This window comes from Stegodyphus dumicola, chromosome 2 (assembly GCF_044657685.1).
Source record: "Stegodyphus dumicola isolate Sdum_Otavi_A_Nest chromosome 2, ASM4465768v1".
Lineage (NCBI taxonomy): Eukaryota > Metazoa > Arthropoda > Arachnida > Araneae > Eresidae > Stegodyphus > Stegodyphus dumicola.
In genome coordinates this window covers 135,640,312-135,661,440 of record NC_140769.1, presented here as the reverse complement: position 1 = coordinate 135,661,440, position 21,129 = coordinate 135,640,312, and the positions used below count along the sequence as shown (strand labels likewise).

The window sequence follows — 21,129 nt, the reverse complement described above, 5'->3', positions numbered from 1 at the left end:
CTCAAGGTACCGTTGAATTTTTCCAACGGGAGAAAAATGCACACATTCATGCAGATTTTTCATTATTTAACTTCTTTGAATATAATGCAGCGATGTTGATGGCAACAGTTTGAAAAGTGAAACGCTGTCTTATGGCGGACGAAGCAAAATGCCAAAATGAAATTAATAGCACTTCTGGGCAAATTGCCTCTTTGGGCTCATAAAATTATAAATAATAAATAACAAAAATTAATAAAAATGAAGTAAATAAGTAAAAATCCTGTTTAAAAATGTAAAATATTTTAAATATTTCTATGCCAGTTACATAACCTATAGAACCTATAGCATTAGAAACCTTTTAGGGAACCTTGGCTAAAAATTTGGCTAATTTGTTTGGCGCCAAAGCGCGTCAAATACCGTGTTTTGAAAAAATGGTTGCCATCAAGATTTCCGACAAACTGCGTGTTTCAAAAATCGCGACCATCTTGTTTTCACCAGAAATCATGGATAATAGAAATAAATTTACAGCTATTACACAAGATTTTAAAAGAAGAAAAATGTTAAGGAATGATGAAGGAAAATGATTAAGGTTAAAATTATGTAATTTTTAAAAACAATGCAGAAAACCTTTAGATATTTCGCTCTTAAATTACTGTAAATTATGCTTACTACACGCGTACCAAGATCTTTAGCCTAATTGATTTCTCAGCCCCACACTTCTGTTGCCCACAATGCTGGGCAACAGAAGACTTCTGTGTTTCCTGTGTTCTGTGACATTGTTGGTCCGAAAATCACACTTTCAATTTTTCTGCTTCCGAAATTATTCAAAAAACATCTTCCATTGAAGAAATGGATTTTCTAGAGGCGTTTCACATTCAAAAAAAATCTTTCTGTTCTAGTTAACGATCCTAATTCCAATCCATCTTTGCCTTCGGCCTTTAAAGAAATTAAGTTTTAGTTCTGGTTTCATCAACAGATGACGCCGCTAGCTTATTTTCTGTCCAGGCTTTCTTATCTTATCTGATCATTATATCCTATCTCGTTCATTTGCGTTTTTGCAGCTGAGGATGGTGGTTCGGTAAAACCATTGAAACTAGTCCTGTGAAAATTTGAAAATATAACGCTGATATTTGTTGTTTGACTTCTGAATTAGTATTTGTTAGGAGTGTTATAGTGTCTTAATTACTTAATTACAACATCACTAATAAGCAGGTTTACAGCAAGGCGTAACTAAATGCAAAAAGTCTTGCCTACCAAGCAGTCCAAAATCTTATCTCCAAAATAATATTCTCCACGATATCTGAGCGTTAAATAATCGCCGATAACAGTGTTACGAATTTTGTATTTAGATAGATATTTTAGTATATTTTAGATATTTTAGTATTTAGTAGAATTATAATTAAAATTGTTGTATTTCCTCTTGGAATGCAGAGAGCGACAAATTTTAAGAGAAAGCTATGCCGCAAGAGTAAGAATATCGGGTCGCGTAATGGCAGACCGCACATATAGTTGAACAGAGTTACACGAATGTCGCATACTGCGCATGCCCAGAAAAAAAAAGTTTGGCATAATTGTTATGTTGGCAGGATTTAAAAAGAAGATAAATACGGTACATGGTATATGTACCGCCATCTGATTGTAAACAAATCTGGCTTTTAATTCTACGTAGAGTATATGTGCAATGTAAAGTAATTACTGTGTTAAAATAAAATTTGGGGAAAGTGCAGAATCACCTACTGCTTGGCGCGTTTTTAAGAATTGCACATACTCGATATCCATGTACACATCGACCTACTTTCACTTCAAGAAAAAAAAAATTCCCAGAATTGCATAAAAATGGCATTGCTCACGCGCTTGACATTATCTATGTACACATCGACTTATTTTCACTTAAAAAGTCATCGAAAATTGGCAAAAATCCAATTCTTCTTACTCTTGTAAAAAAGCGCCAAACAAATTAGTGGGCGATTCTGCACTTTACCCGAAAATTTATTCATTATACTTTTAAGGAATAAAAACAATTCAGGATTTATCAGACGTTCCATTCTTACATACGTAAAGAAACACGTAGGAATATAGTAAGTGTTTGTAAATAATAGTGAAGAAATTTTTCAATTCCTTAATGCTGTTTATTTAATTATTTGAACTAAGAAAATAAAAGCGCGAATATACGTTAACAAGCTAAGCGATAAAATCCAGTTTACATTACTGAATTATAACATGTAAACATATTACATCTAAATAACGAATTATTACGCACAATATATGTTAACAAATATTAAATGCACTGGTTTTGACAAATTAAAATGAAACATACATTACAAAAATAAGCAAGTGCGATCGGTATGGACGTTAAAATAACTAATAAACAACGTTAAAATAACTAATGAACACCAGTTCCACAACATTGCAGTTGTAAGCATCACTCGACCACACTCGACAGCCATGGAGTTCACGCATAAGCTAGCGTAGGGATGCTTAGCGGCCAGTATTTCTCCTCGCGCCAAAGGTACCCATCAAGCATGCGCAGAAAGCGAAATTCGCTTAACATTGTTCAACTCAATGTGCGGTCTGCCATTGGGTCATGTGCATTTAAACTTTTAGTAAATGAGTATCTCGGTAATTTGTATTTGAAATTGAATAAATGTAATTGATTATTAGCTGTAAGTGTTAGCTGTAACCGTAATTCCAGAAATTTACGGTTGTTAACATTGCGTTTGCTGAATGGTATGGGTTACCATGTCCTATCACTTATCGCTATGTTTGGTGATATTTTTGGGGGAAAAATCTGAGTGGGCTATACTAAACGATAGCACCTTATAGAACGCCTTTTAGTAATGTTCACTAAAACCACTAGTTGGATATATTATGAATTACCTCATTTCTTCGATTCTCAGACTTATATCTTAATTTCAGCGTTATTAACAGGAAAAGACTTTGATTTTAGGTATATAAAATGTGAAAAGGGAGAAGCTAAAATACATCAGGCGAAATACATTTTAATGACCACTTTGATTTTCAGTAACCGACTCATATTAAACTGGCTGGTTAATAAACTTCACTGATTAGTAACAATTACGTTCACCTGGTTAATAATAACTAGCGGGTAAGCCCTCCAGATGAGCGGGCTACGGCCAAAGCAGTATTTATAAGTTCTACTAATAAAACTTGAAAATAAAATTAATTATTAATTTAATATACTGTCTACAAAGTTGCTAGCTGCGACCAAAACCAAAGTTGCTAGCTGAATGCCTTCGTGGTGTAACTGGAAGCATACTCGACACACATTCGGGAGGTCTAGAGTTCGTGTCCCGGCAAGCGCATTGCACATTTTTCAAATCTCCTGTTTTTTTTTTTTTTTTTTTTTTTTTTTTTTTTTTTTTAAAAACCTAATGAGTCTACAAGTTTTGCAAAATATGAAATATAAAATTCAAAATCCGGGCTTCCTGGCTCACATGTTCGAGTGGAGATCTACGTTATTCAAAATTTGATGGCCGTAGACACCATCATGTTTTCACTATGCGAAGAACATACATACATCCATGGAGATCCTTCATTATATCATTTCTTTGAAAATAATACAGGGCTATCGTATTTTTTAGCATCCATTTGAAAAGTGATTCGCTGTTTAGCGTGGACGACGCAAAACCACGTTTTGAGACTAATAGCCCATTCCGGACTAACGTCCTTTTGGGCTAATAATGAACGATTAAGCTTTTTAATTGAATTACATGTAATGATTAACTTGCAGAAGCCAAATTTATTATAACGACCTTAATGATGCTCTCAGGAGTGACGTAAAATATCTGTTGAAACAGGGTTAATTCATTGAACATTGGTAGAATTTTTGTGTACGACTAATTTTTGGCCATATCACGTTGATAATAAATTAAGTATTAGGGTGAATATAAAAATTTTTAAGCATAATTTCATTTCATACACACTGAACAAGTTTTAGATGTCTCCTTATTTTGCATTCCATTACTGTCTCCGCATTTTCTTATTTCTGTAATACTATTCTTTGAGGAATTACAAACTATAGTTAATGTTTTACACATCAGTGAGGGTGTAGAGATATTAGGTATTTTTGAAGCGGGGGAGATGAACAAATGAGCGATGCTCTCGCCGGAACTCGACCCACGGATCTCGAATACGCGTCGAGTATGCTGACCACTACATCATAAAGGAATGCTAAGAAAGCGAGAGAAATACCTCATATACTCCCCTTTTAAAGGAAGACTGGGGTTTTAGGGGACCCAATCGCTAAATCCTGGTGGTGAAGAATCATCGTTCACCACCTTTTAGATCGGGCGCCACTGTAGAATCATTAGCTTATTTCGAAGCACGAGAGATAAAGAATGAGCAATGCCCTCGCCGGGACGCGAACCACGGACCTCTCGAATACGCGTCGAGCGTGCTGACCACTACAGCACGAAACATGCTAAGAAGGCGGGAGAAATACCTTACAGGGGAAGTTATAAAGATTCCTTTTTACAATAGGCCCACCAGCGGCCGAGCGGTAACGTCGCTGAACACTGGTAGTTCGGTGCGAGGTTCGAATCCCGCGAATGGGCTGGCTGCATGGGCGTTTTCGTGGTTTTCTCCGTGTGTAACGTGTACACGAGCCAGTTTCCCTTAGAAAGTCCTCCACGAAGGCATCCCTTCCTTAAGGCAGATAGCCCTCGAGTGCTTTGCCGTAATCTAATAAAACCAAAACCCAAAACCAAACTTTTTTACAATATTGTTGCGTGCATACTTGTTCGCAATAGATTGAATGGACAAGTCCGATAATAATTTAATAAAAATTATTCTTATCAACAGAAATATATCAGAACTCAGGAATTTTCCTCAGAGATATTCGTACAAGTGTTCATAGTATCACGCAGTATAATCATTAGCTATACTTCAAACTACTAAAAACGTTAAAATACAACGCAATGCATAGAGAAAGCCAATTCGATATCACACTGAACTAACAACAGCAGCTAATTAAATAACTGAGAGCAGATGCTTTTTCTTCGCCTAAATTAGTTTTCAACCAGCCGCGCGATATATTTCTAGCAATTTCTGCTTCCCGGAATTACAGGAAAGCAATAAGAGGATAGAATTACGGTTACAGCTAACATAACAGTCAATTACATTTATGGAAATTAGCGAGATATCCATTCACTCAATGTTAAATGCTAAATGCACGTGCATCTGTTTTTTTTATTTTTTCGGCATAGCTTTCTCTTAAAAATTTGTCTCGCGCTTTTACTGAGCCAGGCTATTTGATCAAGCATAAAGGACAAGAAAAATTTAGCGAAGTTAAAAATAGGGAGCGAGGGGCAAATGCACCTTCACGCTCAAAATCTGAACTTCAAATAATGGAATCCGAGATTCTATCTATTATGAATTCAATTGATCCAGCCATCCAATTCACTCTTGAAATTGAATCCAACAATTCCCTCCCCTTCCTTGATATTCTTATAATCCGCACGAGACTTATTTTAAGAGAAATCTACGCCGGAAAAGTAAAAATACAGGAGCACGTGCATTTAACGTTTAATAAATAGATATCTCGTAATTCTACTCTTTTGCTTTCCAGAAACCTCGAGGAAACAGAAATTACGAGAAAATTCTCGTGACTCATTAAAAAGCTTTAAAAAGACGGACAGAAACATATCAATTCAGTTGTTTAGATAACTGTTGTTGACTACGGTGAATTCGCGGTGAGACATGAGTAGCTTTCCCTGCGCTTTGGATTGCGTTCTGTTTGATGTTTTAGTAGTTTAAAATATAACTACTATGTGATATTGTGATATTGTACGAATATCTGTGAGGAAACATTTCAGCATTTTGTTTTATGTCTTGTGATAAGAATAAATTTTATTAACTTTTCATCAGACTCGTGCATTCCATCTATTACGAACCCGTACGCACGCAATAATACATACAAAATTCGTAACAACATCTAACTCATTAACTTATATTAATTTATCGAACTCATTCAGTAAGAGTTAACTAAATTACTCACTTAGCAAATCTTATAATATCGAATTTATTTAGGTAATCTTAAACTATCGAACTGGTAAAGTATCGATCTACTACATGTTAAATTATTGAACTCATTCACCAATGTTAAGTTATCGAACTCTTTTAGCAAGCATTAAACTAGCGTGTTAAATTATGCAATTAATTTCAGGCCCTGTTGTGAGCGCGCTGACGAATAAATTCGGATGCAGACCTGTGACGATAGCTGGAAGTATCGTATCTTGCTTGGCTTTCCTCTTGAGTACGGTGGCGCCCTCTGTGGACGTTCTCATGGTCACGTACGGTATCATGGCAGGTAAGATAGACTCATTGAAACTTTAACTAATTCAAGCAGAATGTCTAGTTAAAATTTTTAAAGCTTCATTACATGACATTAATTTAAAATCCAATAAGTGAAAACAAATAAGAAAGAAAAGAAAACGAATCGTCAACTTGAGCAAAATTAATTTAATGCAAATGCAGAACATACAGAGGCTGTGCTGGCGATGATGATGGCAGTTGAAAGTTACTCCAGCCTGTTTGAAATATTACATGCTATCTTGACGCAGTCGCGCATGCGTTTCGGAATACAGGAATTTTTTTCAAAGTATTTTTATCTCATGCATGGATATGCTCCGCTGTTGGCTGTCGAAAGCTGATGCTCTACAGTCTCTCTGCAATCGAACACATAGTAGTCCAGAGCTCCTGCCATCTCGCTTGATCTCATCAGTGTAGATTGCGGTGGATTTGAACCATGCCAGTGACTTACAGTTAGGAGACATATTGAATTCAGGTTGGTGGCAAGGTAGTTCCGGAATACCAAAATACAACTCAGTATATACAGTCAGTACATACTTAGGTCCTTTGGGTGCTTAAATAAAAAGGTAAGAACCGTCGTAACAACCAAACTGGTTGAAATTTGAATCTGTCACTTTAGCATGACATATTGAGACATCTGAGGACACGAATGTAGTATCCGGCATGGCTGTGCTCATGAGCGAGCGCCCGCGCATGACGCAGGAGAGAAACAGGCAGTTGTGTGTCCCATCCAATTGATGTGGCAGTGCGTGTGAGGACATTATGGCGTTCACATTGCCAAATTCGATGACTGAGGAGCAACAAGGTGTTATCAGATTTTTCACTGTGGAAAGGGTTAAACCGGCCGATATTCATCGCTGGATAGTGGTTGTATACGGGGAAGACTGTGTGTCCAACAAGTCAGTGAGAAATGGAGTGCCAATTTTCGTGAAGGCCTGGAGTAATTGAGTGAAGACTCGTGAACAGGCCAGGCAAACACGGTAATCACATCTAAATTCATCAATAAGATAAACGACCTGAACAGAAGTGACGCCTCAAAGGAAAGCGTTTCGACTCGGACGACGAAGTGAAGAACACGGTGAAGGACTGGCTCCTGTGACAGCTTACATGAAGTTTAGGAAGAGGGATCTTCGGCTCGTGAAACAGAGGAATAGTTGTGTTCAGGCCTCTGGTGATTAGTTGTGAATAAAGACTTTAACCCGCGAGCACACGCGGCGGGTATGTCATACCCATTGTATTTTTCTTTTTGTATATTTCTCGCCCATTCTTTCATAAAAGGATGAAACTTGGTGTAGCTGAGTTCAAGGTCACATACTTAAATGGGGGAAATTCCTGTGGTGGCAAGTGCAACGGTTTTTTAGGACCAGCATTGTTCGGGCATGTCATACCCGCGCGTGTACTGGCGTTTCTCAGTGAGTCACTTCGCAACTTCTCGTTTTCAAGCTTTTAGTATAAGTTTTTCTTGAGTTGTAAGCATGGGGCCGTATATTCCTTACGATGAAGAGATGAAAAGATTGAGAAATCTCCTTGAAACAGTTTTTTCTGATGAGGATTAATTTAGTGAAGAAGAGGAAGATGTTGATGACGAAGAATATAATTAGTAATCATTATTCATCCATATAGAGTAGTGATTCAGATACAGAAAATGAAACTCTGGAATGTAGCAATGAGTTTTATGTTGGAAAAAATGGAGTGAAATGGAACAAAAATAAATTCCGGACTAATGTTAGAATTGGGGCCAAAAATATTATAACTAAACTCCCTGGAAATACAAAGTATTCTAAAGACGTCTCAACACCTCTAGAGTCCTTGTCATTGCTTATCGATGAAGATATTTTAAAACACGTAGTTGATAATACAAATATTTACATTGATTCAATACGAGAAAATTTAACTCGTGAACGGGATGAGTACTTTTCTCAAAGCCTTAGGAATGCAGCTAATAGAAAATGTTCAAAATGAACGACGACGAGCATCTGTGGTTCCTGATTCTGGACGAACTCTGACCACCGATGAACATGTTAACAATGGACCGCCCTCCAAAAAACCTGAAATGACTTACAAGAGGTGTACAGACCAAGAAAAACGATAGAAAGAGTAGATTCATTTGTGAAAATTGTAGCAAAAGTATATATATGGAACATATGACCCCATTTTGTAAACAATGTTAAAAAAATTGTAAGTAAATAATTTTTCCTCTCCTTATTGTTTCCTATTTTATCTAAAATGAAGTATTAATTTGGTTTTACATTTTAATTTCTTTTAAAAAAACGATTAATTTTTTTCGGCAAATTTTTATTTACAATATTTTTATTCGGGTATGACATACCCGGCGCGTGTTCTCGTGTTCGTCGGATCGGTGCGTGTGCTCGCGGGTTAATATACCCATAGTGTCGTTTAGTACCTTTTCATTTAGTATTTTTGAGTCAGAGGGCACATATATTGCTCTCTCACTGAACTAACAGATGCAGAAGGGCAGTGCTAAAAACAAAGTTTAACACATTGGTAGGCGAAATATTGTACCCAAATGCTTAGGAAGAACGGTCTTTGTTCTGTGCATAACAAATTCTCCATCTTAGTAGTAACAGTTATGCCCTACATGAAGGCTGCATGTAGTGCAATTCGATCTGCAGTTACTGTATACCACATAATAAGTATCTTCGAAGAAACTGCTAATGCTGAGATACACTCATGTCCATAAATTAAGGATAATGCAAAATCAGGGAAAGGAAGAGTTAGAAGCAAAACAAATTTGACTTATTTGTAAAGCTTATTTATTAAACAAAAGGTAAAGAGCAAAAAAAGATACTATATGTTTGATATTATTAAAAAAATTAGCGATTTTTTCTCCCTGGAACAAATTACAAAAAAAACCTATTTACAAAAAACCAATATTACATGGTTGGTATGATTGTTAATACATTGTATGTCTCCCAGACGATACGATACAGTCCGTACAACGCCTAGGCATGCTGAGTATCAAATTATCGATCTGATCTTAGGGGATATTACACCACTCAAAAAGCAATGCTCTCCGAAGTTCCGGTAGACATGTAGGAGGAGGTTGACGGGCTGCAACTCGTCGGCCAAGCATGTCCCACACGTGCTCTACTGGACTGAAGTCCGGTGAGAATGCTGGCCAGTCCATACGGGTGATATCCTCCGATTGAAGGCATTCGCTTACGATGTTTGCACGGTGAGGACGGGTGTTGTCATCTATAAACACAAATTGTGCGCCCATGGCGCCCCGAAACAAACGTACATGTTGTTTCAGAATGACGTCCCGATGGATTTGGCTTTTCATGGTTCCAATTTGAACATGCAGGTCAGTTCTGGAACCCAGAATAATTCCACCCCAAACGAGCACTCCTGCACCACCGTAACGGTGTCGTTCAATGATGTTTTCTTGGTGGTAACGGGGTACCTGGAGCTTTCCATATGAATGTCCGACGAGAATAAGACTGCAAGCTAAACCTGGCCTCGTCGGAAAACATCACACAAGCCCACTGTTGCGTTGTCCACAATGCATGCTCTCTACTCCAGGCTAACCGCAGGTGACAGTGAGTTGAGTAAGTGAAACGCATCTGACAGGTCTACGAGCATATAGACCAATCTGCCCTAAGCGTCTGTACACGGTCTGCCTTGAAATTGTCGTACCAGTGGCTGAAGAGAGCTGACGAGACAGGTCTGAGGCTGTGCTCCGCCTGTTTCTTTTGGCAGTAACTGCCAAATACCGGTCCTCATTCGGCGTCGTAAGTCTGGGGCGACCTGTGCTGTAACGTCTACTCACATTACGATCATCTTGGAATCGTTGGCAAAGCCTGGAGATGACACTCTGGGCAATTCCAAGTTCGTCTGATACTTCCAGTTGGGTACGCCCACATTCCAGACGGCCGATAATTCTACCACGTAAAAAATCATTCAAATGTGTTCTTTGTGTCATAACTATTCGATTATTGCACTGAAATGCTTATAAAGTGCCTGCGAATAATTTTACTTCTTTGCCTGTATTCCTTACATATCATTCTCTTACACTCTTGTCAGTATGACGTACCATCTGTGTCATCTTGTTACTTCCTGAAATTTGCATATGATTCTTGAAGATGTGTGTAGTGATTTTACAGGTGATATATTTATTTTAGAGTTCGATTTCCGCGTGACTCCGAGTTATCCTTAATTTATGGACATGAGTGTAGAATAGCTTTTAGAAAATGAACACGCGAACTTTTAAACCAGCTTTGGTTCTGTTAACTCTTTTTCTTTTTTTTTTTTCGGCCTGATATCTTTGCCTTAGAAAAATTAAAGCGCGTCTCTTTTTTATCATTCGGCCACATAAGATAATACATATCTTTTATTTTTATTACTTTTCCCCTAATGAAATCAGCACTTAAAGAAAAGCAAAGGGCGTTGTCTGTATTTGTTATTGTGACTAATCTCGCTTGTCTAAAATCTCAAGATTAACCTAACCCTGTCGTTAGCAAGAACCTTGGGCACCATACAAGTCTCCTACACCTCTTCTCTATCACCAATCTCTCGGGTCATCTCATATTTTTAATGCTACCATGCCGCACAGACACTTTACATTTACAAACATCCATGCCTTCTCCGGAATTCGAATCAAGGCTGTTCGGTCAGAATCACTAACCATTATCCCGGTTGGGCGGCTCGGTGTTTGTTCTTTCCGCTTATTTGTAACGACATCATTGCATGGCTACTTGCAGGTTCAAATAAACAGATTACCTTGTTCGACGCATTGAGCCTCGTTGTCCGTAAAGTGTCAAATAGTCTTTGTGTAATATTTATTATTGGAATAATTTGCGAACAGATTTGTGCTGATTTCCCTTATGTAACTATTCTTTGATTGAATAGTTTATACAGAACTTCTTTACGTAAATATTGCATACCCAAATATTCCCTGTGCAAGTTGGTCCTGCCTTGTCGCATTCAGCTCTGATACTACCATTTTGCTTTTTGTACATTAGTGTTTAAAAAAATTGCTAATTTTTAATCTTTTTATACAGGATTGGGATTTGGTCTGATCTATCTTCCAGCCATTGTGAGCGTTGGGTATTACTTTTCGACGAAGAGGGCTTTTGCAACAGGAATCGCTGTCTGTGGATCTGGCATGGGGGCCTTCGTCTTTGCTCCTCTCACACAAGCGTTATTAGATGCTTATGACTGGAAGGGGGCCTTGCTAATACTCGCCGGATTATCTCTGAACTGCTCCGTTTTCGGAGCTCTGATGAGACCTTTAGAACCACCTCCTCCAAAATCCAAACTGGTAAGTCGCATCCTTTGTCGTCTGCACAAGTACAGGTATAAGCGTACAGAGACAGCAACAGTCACCTGGTGATATATCTCCTCACAATTCATTTGTTAATTTTTTAGGGGAAAAGCAGAATGCAGCACAGATTGTTGAATAATTAACCTAATATTACATAGAGAAATTTTGAAAGTTATGCTTTAAAAGTTTCCAGAGATCGTTTTTATGTAAAAAATTAGCAAATATAGTAAACTCATCCATAATAAAGCAACAGATTATAAAAAACTCTATATGGTAGATAGAAATGAACAAAATTTTGAAATTCTAAAAAATCTTAAATGTTTCAGAAGCTGTGAAAACCAAATGTTCACTTAACAATCTGAATTCAAATAGATAAAAAATGAAATAATTCTTAACGAAATTAGTGGCTGTTCTACGAATTACTTTTTAACCGCGACAGTGCCCGTGAAACCTGAAATTCAGGTCAAAGTACCAGTGTTCAACGACTGAGCTCTCTGCCGTTTGTTAGCCTTATGTTATACAAAGGTGCTTGTAGTTAATTAGCATGGCATGTGTCTATTCCGTAATCTCATAATAGCTTTTCAAAAATATTTTTAAGGGAAGTTGTGAAGTGAGTTCGTCTTCGGAATGGAGGCTAACTGATTTAAAGGGAAAAAAAAGGAATTTGTAGATTATAAAATTCCCATAAGCGGCCAAGACAACTGAACGCCGATAGTTCGACCCAAGTTCATATTCTGACGAATGAGCTGGCTTGCATGGCCGTTTTCGTAGTTTTGCTTTTGTGTAACGTGGATGCAAGACAGTTTTCCTTAAGAAGTTTTCAATAAGAAGAGGCTAAGGGATTTCTAAGGAGAGAATCTTGTTAAGAAGAAAAACCTAATGTGATCACTACATGGCTTCCTTAATAAGTGCAATGTTTAAAAAAAATTTATAATGCTGTAAATTTAATGAAAATTAATGGCAATATTTGGATGGATTATCTAGCTAAGTGACATAACCAACACTTATTGTTTAAGCTGCATCGACTGTAGCAAGTGAAAACTGCCTGAAATCTTGAAATTTTTGTAGTAGAGTTACTATGTCAATAGTTCGAATGTCAGACGGGAAAACCCATCAGTTCAGTCATCGACTGAAACAGGTTTTTCTATCTTCAAGCGAAATAAAAATTTAAAAATGAAATTACTATATGTGAACCATAAAACTTATTTAATGAGTACTGATTTGGTCTAGGTTTATTTAATTATGGCAAATCACACTAGGGCTATCTGCCTAAACTGGCTCGTATACACGTTACACATGAGGAAAACCACGAAAACGCCAATGCAGCCAGCCCGTTCGCGGGATTCGAACCTCGGACCGAACTACCAGTGTTTAGCGACTTTACCGCTCGGCTGCTGGTGGGCTATTTAATGAGTAAGATTTCATACAACTAAGTAGCCTTGGTATCATGGAATTAAGTTTCTCAGGAGGATAAACAAGAGCTGCATATTCTAGAACACCTTTTTAACGCTACACTTTTTGAATGGACACTACACCTTTTAAATTTTATTTCGGAACTTATTAGAGGAGAAGTGTGCAGGAACTTCTTATCCACGTTTTACTTTATTTCGAAGGTCATTAATGAGACTATGCAAATTGCACCATTTCAATGCACACAGTGTCAAATCAATACAAAACTTGACAGGGTCAAAATTCTTCTATCGAAGTCATATTTGTGCGGAGAAAAAAATGGTTCTCAGTTGCCATAAAATATTATCGTATAAAGTTAAGCTTTAGCTTAATATTGCAGAACTTTTGGTAAGTCTGTTGTTTTTCCATTGTGAATGTGAACTTTTTTTTTCCGTTCTATAAATTATTTAAAATATGGAAAAAAAAAACCCCACGAATTCTAATATAAATTTTAATTTGTTTAAAATTTTGCTTACAATTTTCCTTCATTGTTTCTTTTCATCCTCCACTCCTAGCCGGGATCTTTGTCTAATGAAAACAAAGAGAAAGGAGATAGCGGATTGGTCCTTCTGGTGGAAGACGCAAAACGACCTCTAATCAACACAGAACCTGGCGTGCAGTCAACGCTTAATCTCGATCAGGTAAAAAAATATTCTATGAAATATATGAATAATTTTTTACTTTTATTTTTTCATCTCATTTAACGCGAAAATAAAGTGCAAGAGAGCGCAGCTTGCTCAAAGCAAACGCCAAAGGAACTAAGCTCTAAAGAAATAAAAAAATTATTCACAAGGTACATGTTGCATGAGCTGAATTTTCGACCGGTCTTGAAAGATCCTATTTCAGATATAAATTTGGTTTATAATTTCTCTCGCCAGTGAGATTTCATATGCATTGGTCAAGGAAGTTTAACCCTTGACGTGTCACAGCAAACAGCCAGCGTGAAACTCACGTTTGAAAATAAAAAGAAATTAATAAATCCTCTATTGCCCATCATTGCTGGTCGGAAATTCGTAAGTTTCACTTAGTTACTTGGGACTAAAATTATTAAAAAAAAAAAATCGTGAGTGGAAGAACTGGATTTCCTGTAAGCTCTTCGTATTCGTGTCTATAAAATTCTTCCTTTTCTGATTACTTAATCAGGGTTTTAATCAATGTAATAAAAACTTTCACTTCCTTAAAAGTTCTTATTAAAGGCCAATTATTTTAGAGTTGTTTATTCAAACATTTTGAAATTAACAGTTTTCGTCAAAAATTAAATTTTTATTTTATTATTGTAGTCGATAGAATATATTTTTAGCCTTACAAAGCAAGCGAGTTTTATTCTTTGCTTCAAATAGAAGCGAAGATATTAAAGATTTTATGAAGTTGGAAATCCCATAAACTCTAAGAAAGTGTTGTTTTAAAGAGCTAAAAAACATTCAGAAGTTTATACAATGAGTAAACCAATTTAAATTACATTTTCGGTAAGGTTTTGAGATAAAATTATTAACTTATAGATATAATCAAAATAGAATATAGCGGGCACCTTCAGAAAACGCGTCGACTATAGGCTTTAAAAGAGGTCGTCGGAAATTAATTAATATTTTTATTGATAAGCTGCAAAAATTATTGGTCGACGACCTAATCCTCTTGCGTGCTGGTTAGGATCTGTACCTAGCAGCCTCGGCACCAGGGAACATAATCAGTTTTCACACGAAACTAGAACCATCGATCATTCGGTGGTAGGCTGGAGCTCGGCGGGGGACAGTCTTAAACTAAGTTTATCGTTTTCTTTGTATGGCGACCGATTGGTGCCCACTTGCCTTTGTCTTGCGTTTTATATGCATAACTGTGTTCACAATTGTCGCCCAGGGTTGACTGGGATCGCCTCTAGAGCTTGAGACGTTACAATACCATATAAAGACGTTACAATACCTTTTAAACAACCTACGTCAGGGGGTCTCTTCTGCCTAATGTACCACTGTAAGATTGCAATCACTCGATGGCCGCCCAGCCGGTACAACGGTTAGCGGCGCTGACTGCCAAACCTTTGGGCCCGGGTTCGAAACTCGGAGAAGGCATCGACGTTTACTAGAGTACAGTGTCTGTGCGGCAAAAGTGTACTACAAATACACGGTTAACCAAAAGTCCTCTCTAGAGATAGGCGCATGGAGGTAGGAAGTAAGATGGAGTGGCCCTAATCGGTTTCCCCCATACACTGCTTTGAAGTACTGGCAATCCCTTCGTGGGGACCAAAACATTCGGTCATTTACGATTAAGTTCAATGGGTTTTGACACAATCGGATGTAAATATTTTGTAATTCGTAAACATACATATATATGCATATATTTTCGTTTTCTACAATATTTCAGAGTCCTAAGTACATGAAAAGAATACATTTTTAATCAGCATTTCATTCTGAATGGAATTAAATGCTATACTTTTCACAGAACGGTTTGCTCAGAACGGTTTAATTTGAATGAAATATTTTCACAAGTTTCCCTTAATTACATTAGAAAAAATTTTTTTCAAAGTAATTCGATTTTATTCGGTTAAGGATTATAAAAATTAAGATCAAAGTTTATCGTATTATTAATATTAAAATTATGTATTATTTCTTTTCTATTTATAAAGCTTCTTCCTGAAATACTCTCTCAAATATGACATAATTTTTTAGCTTCTGGGGCATCTTTTAAATCGAATAATCTAAGTCAATTTATAATTAATGCTCTATTCGGTCCATTTCAAATTGGAGCACCTTTTATTTTAATAGCGAAATACGTTAAATAGTACTTTTCTGAAAGATAACAAAAAAAATTTTTTTTTTAAATATTACTTAAAACTTGTAATTTATTTATTATAAAATGTAAGTGGAATAATTCTAATTATTACTTATGTTATTAATTATTACTTATGGCACCAGGGAACATAATCAGTGAAAACTGATTATGTTCCCTGGTGCCGAGGCTGCTAGGTACAGATCCTAACCAGCACGCAAGAGGATTAGGTCGTCGACCAATAATTTTTGCAGCTTATCAATAAAAATATTAATTAATTTCCGACGACCTCTTTTAAAGCCTATAGTCGACGCGTTTTCTGAAGGTGCCCGCTATATTCTATTTTGATTATATCTATAAGTAATAATTAGAATTATTGATTATTTTTACAAACTATTGACCATAAATGAAATATTGATTATTCCATATATCTAAGAACTATATATAGTTAACGTAATCTGTTGCATCCATAAACAAGGCGTTGATCTATATATGTATGTGTGTTCTTTAGTTTCGAAATCACAATTCATATTCAAACAAAACACATATTTTTTTACCCTTAATTTCAACAGTACATATTCTAAAACTCTTCTGTATTACTTTTTTAATTACGCATCTCATAGAATTTGCTTTACAATATCTTTTAACAGATTACTTTCCAGTACGAACAATCAATAAGAGAACCATTCATGATTCGGAGCATCTTTGGCAGGATACACAAATGTTTTCATCTTCGTCGATTACCCTATTATTAAATTCTTAATAAGCTGTTTTGATGATGTGGCACGTTCACATGGTCATGTCATCTTGATCGCACACGGTATTTCCGCCGAATTCGCAAATGTATCCGTCCTCTGTTCCATACATTTGTGTAAAACTGTACATAGTTTTACACAAATGTGTGGTTACAAATCAAAGAAAAGTTAACTTATTGGCATATCTGTGTGTATATATATTAATTTTGACAAGGATTGCAGCAATTGGTGATAATTTTATTTTTTAGTTAACCCAAATAAGTAAAACTTGTAAACCCGAAGTGATTATCTTTAAGTTATATAAAACTAAAATGTTAAGTTTAACATGAACAACTACAAAGCCTTTCCTTTAAAAATTTTTGAAAAGTATATCACAAACACATGGATGATTAAAAAGAAACACAGGGATGATAAAAAAAATATTTTATTTAAAACAATTAGGCGTTTGGAAGATAAAATAAAAGTAGAGAATGCCGTATCAAGGGTATCGTAAGGTATTTTTCATTCTTTAAGCATGACTTTTTTTCTAAAATCTATATTTTTGTAGTTCAACAGCTTAGAATTTTATAAAACAAATTCATAATCAAAATTGCTGTTGTTAGTTATCGAAAAATAGCCAAGATGTTATTTTTGCATAAATGTCACTAAATTATATAAATTGCTGTTATCTATAACACAATGAATGTTTCTTTTACGCGGAAATGTCTCTTTTTCGATTTGTATGGAACTGTCGTGTGTCCAAATACTATCGAAGCGCTATTATGGAGCTTCTGAATGTAAACAAAAAACACCCCATCTGGAGACCGAAGCTTCGGAGCAGTGCTTCCCTCTTAGTGTCGAATTGGCCACTCCTTCCTTTCTTAACTCCATGGGTAGGTGGCAGAAAAAGAGCGGTGGAAGATAGTCGGACCACCTCGAAGGTGTTCTCGCTCAAAATTGGGGCGGAGGCTTAACACTTATCTTGGTTCAGCAATACCTCAATCACCTGTGGTACTACAAATGTGCCTGCCTAATCTGCCTATCTTCTACCTGTAAGATTGCAATTGTGGTACCACAGAGGTCCTGGCCAAGCTTTTACAGGTAAGATTGCAATTTGCAGCAAATATCAGTAATTTACAAAGTTTGCAAAGTTCAGGAATTGTGTCATTGTATTATCTTTGTTCAAGTATAAAATAATAGACGTATGGTTAGTGCCCTGTTGATTTTAGTACACATTTAACATTTTAATATTAAATATTTAAATTTAATTTAAAATTTCAATGCCTCAACTCTTCTTAGGGGTTCCACTCTTATAAGAAGAGCAACGGCATCAATGGGTAATATGGGGTATAACAATGGGCTCCGGAGAATAATAAGGCAGTACCAAGTTACATTTTCAGTGAACAATTGACTCATTATTTTATGAACCACTGATGTTTGAAAACATGTAATTACAGATCGTCGAACAATTGACAACTGATTACTGAACAACTATTGACAGTCTATTGACAACTGATGGACTACTGCATTACCGGATTGCTGTCTTTTGATGAATTATTGATTATTTTTACAAACTATTGACCATAAATGAAATATTGATTATTCCATATATCTAAGAACTATATATAGTTAACGTAATCTGTTGCATCCATAAACAAGGCGTTGATCTATATATGTATGTGTGTTCTTTAGTTTCGAAATCACAATTCATATTCAAACAAAACACATTTAATAAAACATTAATACATCTACAAAATCATTGATCTATTAATACAGCATCTATAACATCTTACATCTATTAACACAACATATATATCATCGCATATATATTAACGCAACATCCATAACATCTTACAGCGCCTTTCATAAAACAAAGTTGCGAGAGTTCTATCAATATCACTCGTGCAGTCAACAGCTAAAAATTAAACAGCGCGCGAGGAAAAATATTAAGCTATGTATTTAAAATCCCATATTCGGCCTTCCTGCTATGCGTCGACCTCGACGACATTATTCTACATTGACATCATAAATCGTTGGTCATCTTACATCATCGTTGTCTTCGGTAAAAGAACCATCATCAAGAATAAGCCGAAACCTGAAAAGAAATACGAAGGGAGAGGGGAAGATTGTGTGCTAAGGACAAAATTGAAAGGAAACATCTTAATTGCCCTTCATCTTTGCAACAATAACATCTTCAACAGTTCCTTCTATTTTTTAGAAATCTTCATCTAAATCGAAAAATATCTTCAGTCTTTAACATTTTTAGAAAAGTTTATTTCATCTTAAAAATAACATTAACTGAAATAAAAGTTATTATTAGATGAAAAATCATTGTTTGGTTATCAATTTTATCACGTCAGGTTAAAACGTCATAGTCAGTATTATTTTATACATCTTCTTCCGTTTGAGTCCATTGTTTTATGTACTCAGCGCATGTAGTTGTTTTTGCAGTTCTTCCTGATCTCCTTCTTTTATAACATCATAGGAGTCATTATTCTTTATTTTTGATAATCTTATATGGGCCTAAATACTTGGATTTTAACTTAAGGTTTTGTTCAAATTGATTTGTTTTGATTGCTGCTAAATCATCACTTTCAAAACATTTTGGAGAATGTTTTCGAAGGTTATATGTTTTATGTGTTTTCTTATTTCGTTCTTCTACCTTAAATATTTGTTTCTTTGTATCTTTTCGAAGTTCTTCTCGGTAAGTTTCAAAACTATTTTGAATTTTTGCATCAATTGTTTCTTTAAGGTTTTCTTTTCCACAAGTATAATCAGTATCTGCTTGAAAATTAGAAGCATTATGTTTGCTTACTCCTAATATAAAATTAACAGCTGATATTGCTTTAGAAAATCTTCTTTTGGAGACAAAAGATTCTTCAAGGAAAGATTTACGCCTCTTATATGACGTTGTCTTATGTTTAGTTGATTTGGAAGTTGATGTTGAAGTCGCGCTAGACGGTGTTGGAACATCATCAGCAGCACATAGGTCTCCATAATGTTCCCAATCATCAGCATTAAGAATTTCTAGCAACTGACGAAATTCTTCATGAGTGATACCCATTTTTCTTTCCAATTCTGCTTTTTTAGCAAATAATCTCTTCTCCATAATTTACCTCATGCAATCTTTTTCTAAAGCTAGCATTTCGTGCATGTTCAATTTAACATTTTGAACTTCATTTTCTTTCTCAGACAGGATTTTATCTTTGGTTCTCCTCTGGAATTTTGCAGCATCTACTTTATTCTTTGCTTCTGATAGTTGCCTCTGTAACATTTCTACAGTCTATTTTGATACAGAAAGTTTCATTTCCAAAGATCTAGCATCCAAATCCATTTGTAAAATAGTTTTTTCCAGTTTTAGTTGTTCTTTACCTATAATTGGTGAACGTCTGGTTCTCAAAGAAATAGGTTGGTCATCTTTTGAAATACTACGCATTTCAATATTAGTAGATTTTCCTTTGGCTTGTCTTCCTTTAAGATTTTCAGATATACCAGGATCCAGTTCTTTAGCTGAAAGTTTCTCTTGCTGTTTACTCTTTCTTACTGTTGATATTTCTGTTTCACCAGCATTATATTCAACTAGTTCCTCAGATTCTGAATTCTTTCTTTTTCTATAACTCTTTGGCCCTAAAGTGGACAGGTTTTTTTTTTTAGGTTTTTGGATTCATTAATTCTTTCATTACCCTTTTTGACTTGCTGAAGATTCTTAGGTGGGTTTTTTATTCTTCCTTTAAGAATAGAGTTCTTCTCTTCCTCTACATTTTGAAATTTTCCTTATCCACGTTTAACATCACTTTTCTCTTCCTGAGACACCTTTTCCTTTAATTCATCTAAAGCATCATTTGTTTCTTCTATAGGAGTTTTCGTTTTATTAGGAATATAACTTCCAGTTAAGTGTTTTACTTTCGACTTGCATGCTTTATTAATATACGAACTATTATCTAACTCATGTTCTTGATCAATACTTATATACATTAAATTCAATTCAGTTTCATCTTCTACTACTTTCATAGATATGCCGTCCTTGTTTATAAGAATTTCCATTTCCGAAAGCAATTCATTTCCAATAACAGCATTTTCTTTTATTGTTCCTTGAGGCACAACATAAATATTTGATTTAATTTCACAATCATCAACTCGTAAGGAACTTTTTAAATAACGAATAGGTTTTACTTCATTGTTACCAAAGCCTACTAAAATCAAATCCGAAGAATTAATACTAGGTGAACCAATTACTTTATAAATATCTTCCGATACTATATTTATATCACTTCCTGTATCAATGAGAGCTTTTACTTCTACATTATCTATCGATATAATTTTATGCATATCATTTAACTACTTCTTTACAAATATATGATTCACTCTGGCAAGATCTTTTATATTCTTCTTGTTTTTTATACATTTTGCGGCTACGTGTCGAAATAAATTACAACGAAAGCACTTTTTTCCCTTGCTCTTACTTTTGCAAAAATTCTCCACGTGACCAAGATTTCCGCAGTTATAGCAACGATTATTTGTTTTTATTTTACTTTCAAAATGGTCACTTCTGGTTTTAGAATTAGGCTTAACGGATTTATTTTTATCATAGTC

At 35.5% G+C, this 21,129-nt stretch overlaps 2 protein-coding genes across 5 annotated transcripts in view; one reads left to right on the top strand and one right to left on the bottom strand.

Moving 5' to 3' along the window:
* LOC118195308 (uncharacterized) overlaps positions 1 to 21,129 on the bottom strand; it is a 294,732-nt gene that overhangs the window by 196,359 nt on the left and 77,244 nt on the right. The gene's annotated exons all lie outside the window — the stretch shown is intronic.
* The window catches only part of LOC118199623 (monocarboxylate transporter 12-B-like), a 173,923-nt gene that overhangs the window by 125,273 nt on the left and 27,521 nt on the right, over positions 1 to 21,129 (top strand). For all 4 annotated transcript variants that reach the window (XM_085811144.1, XM_085811143.1, XM_085811145.1 and 1 more), the window contains exons 3-5: positions 6,164 to 6,307; positions 11,331 to 11,590; positions 13,558 to 13,683. In XM_085811144.1, the coding sequence (XP_085667270.1) occupies positions 6,164 to 6,307; positions 11,331 to 11,590; positions 13,558 to 13,683 (530 nt within the window). The remainder of the gene's footprint in view (positions 1 to 6,163; positions 6,308 to 11,330; positions 11,591 to 13,557; positions 13,684 to 21,129) is intronic.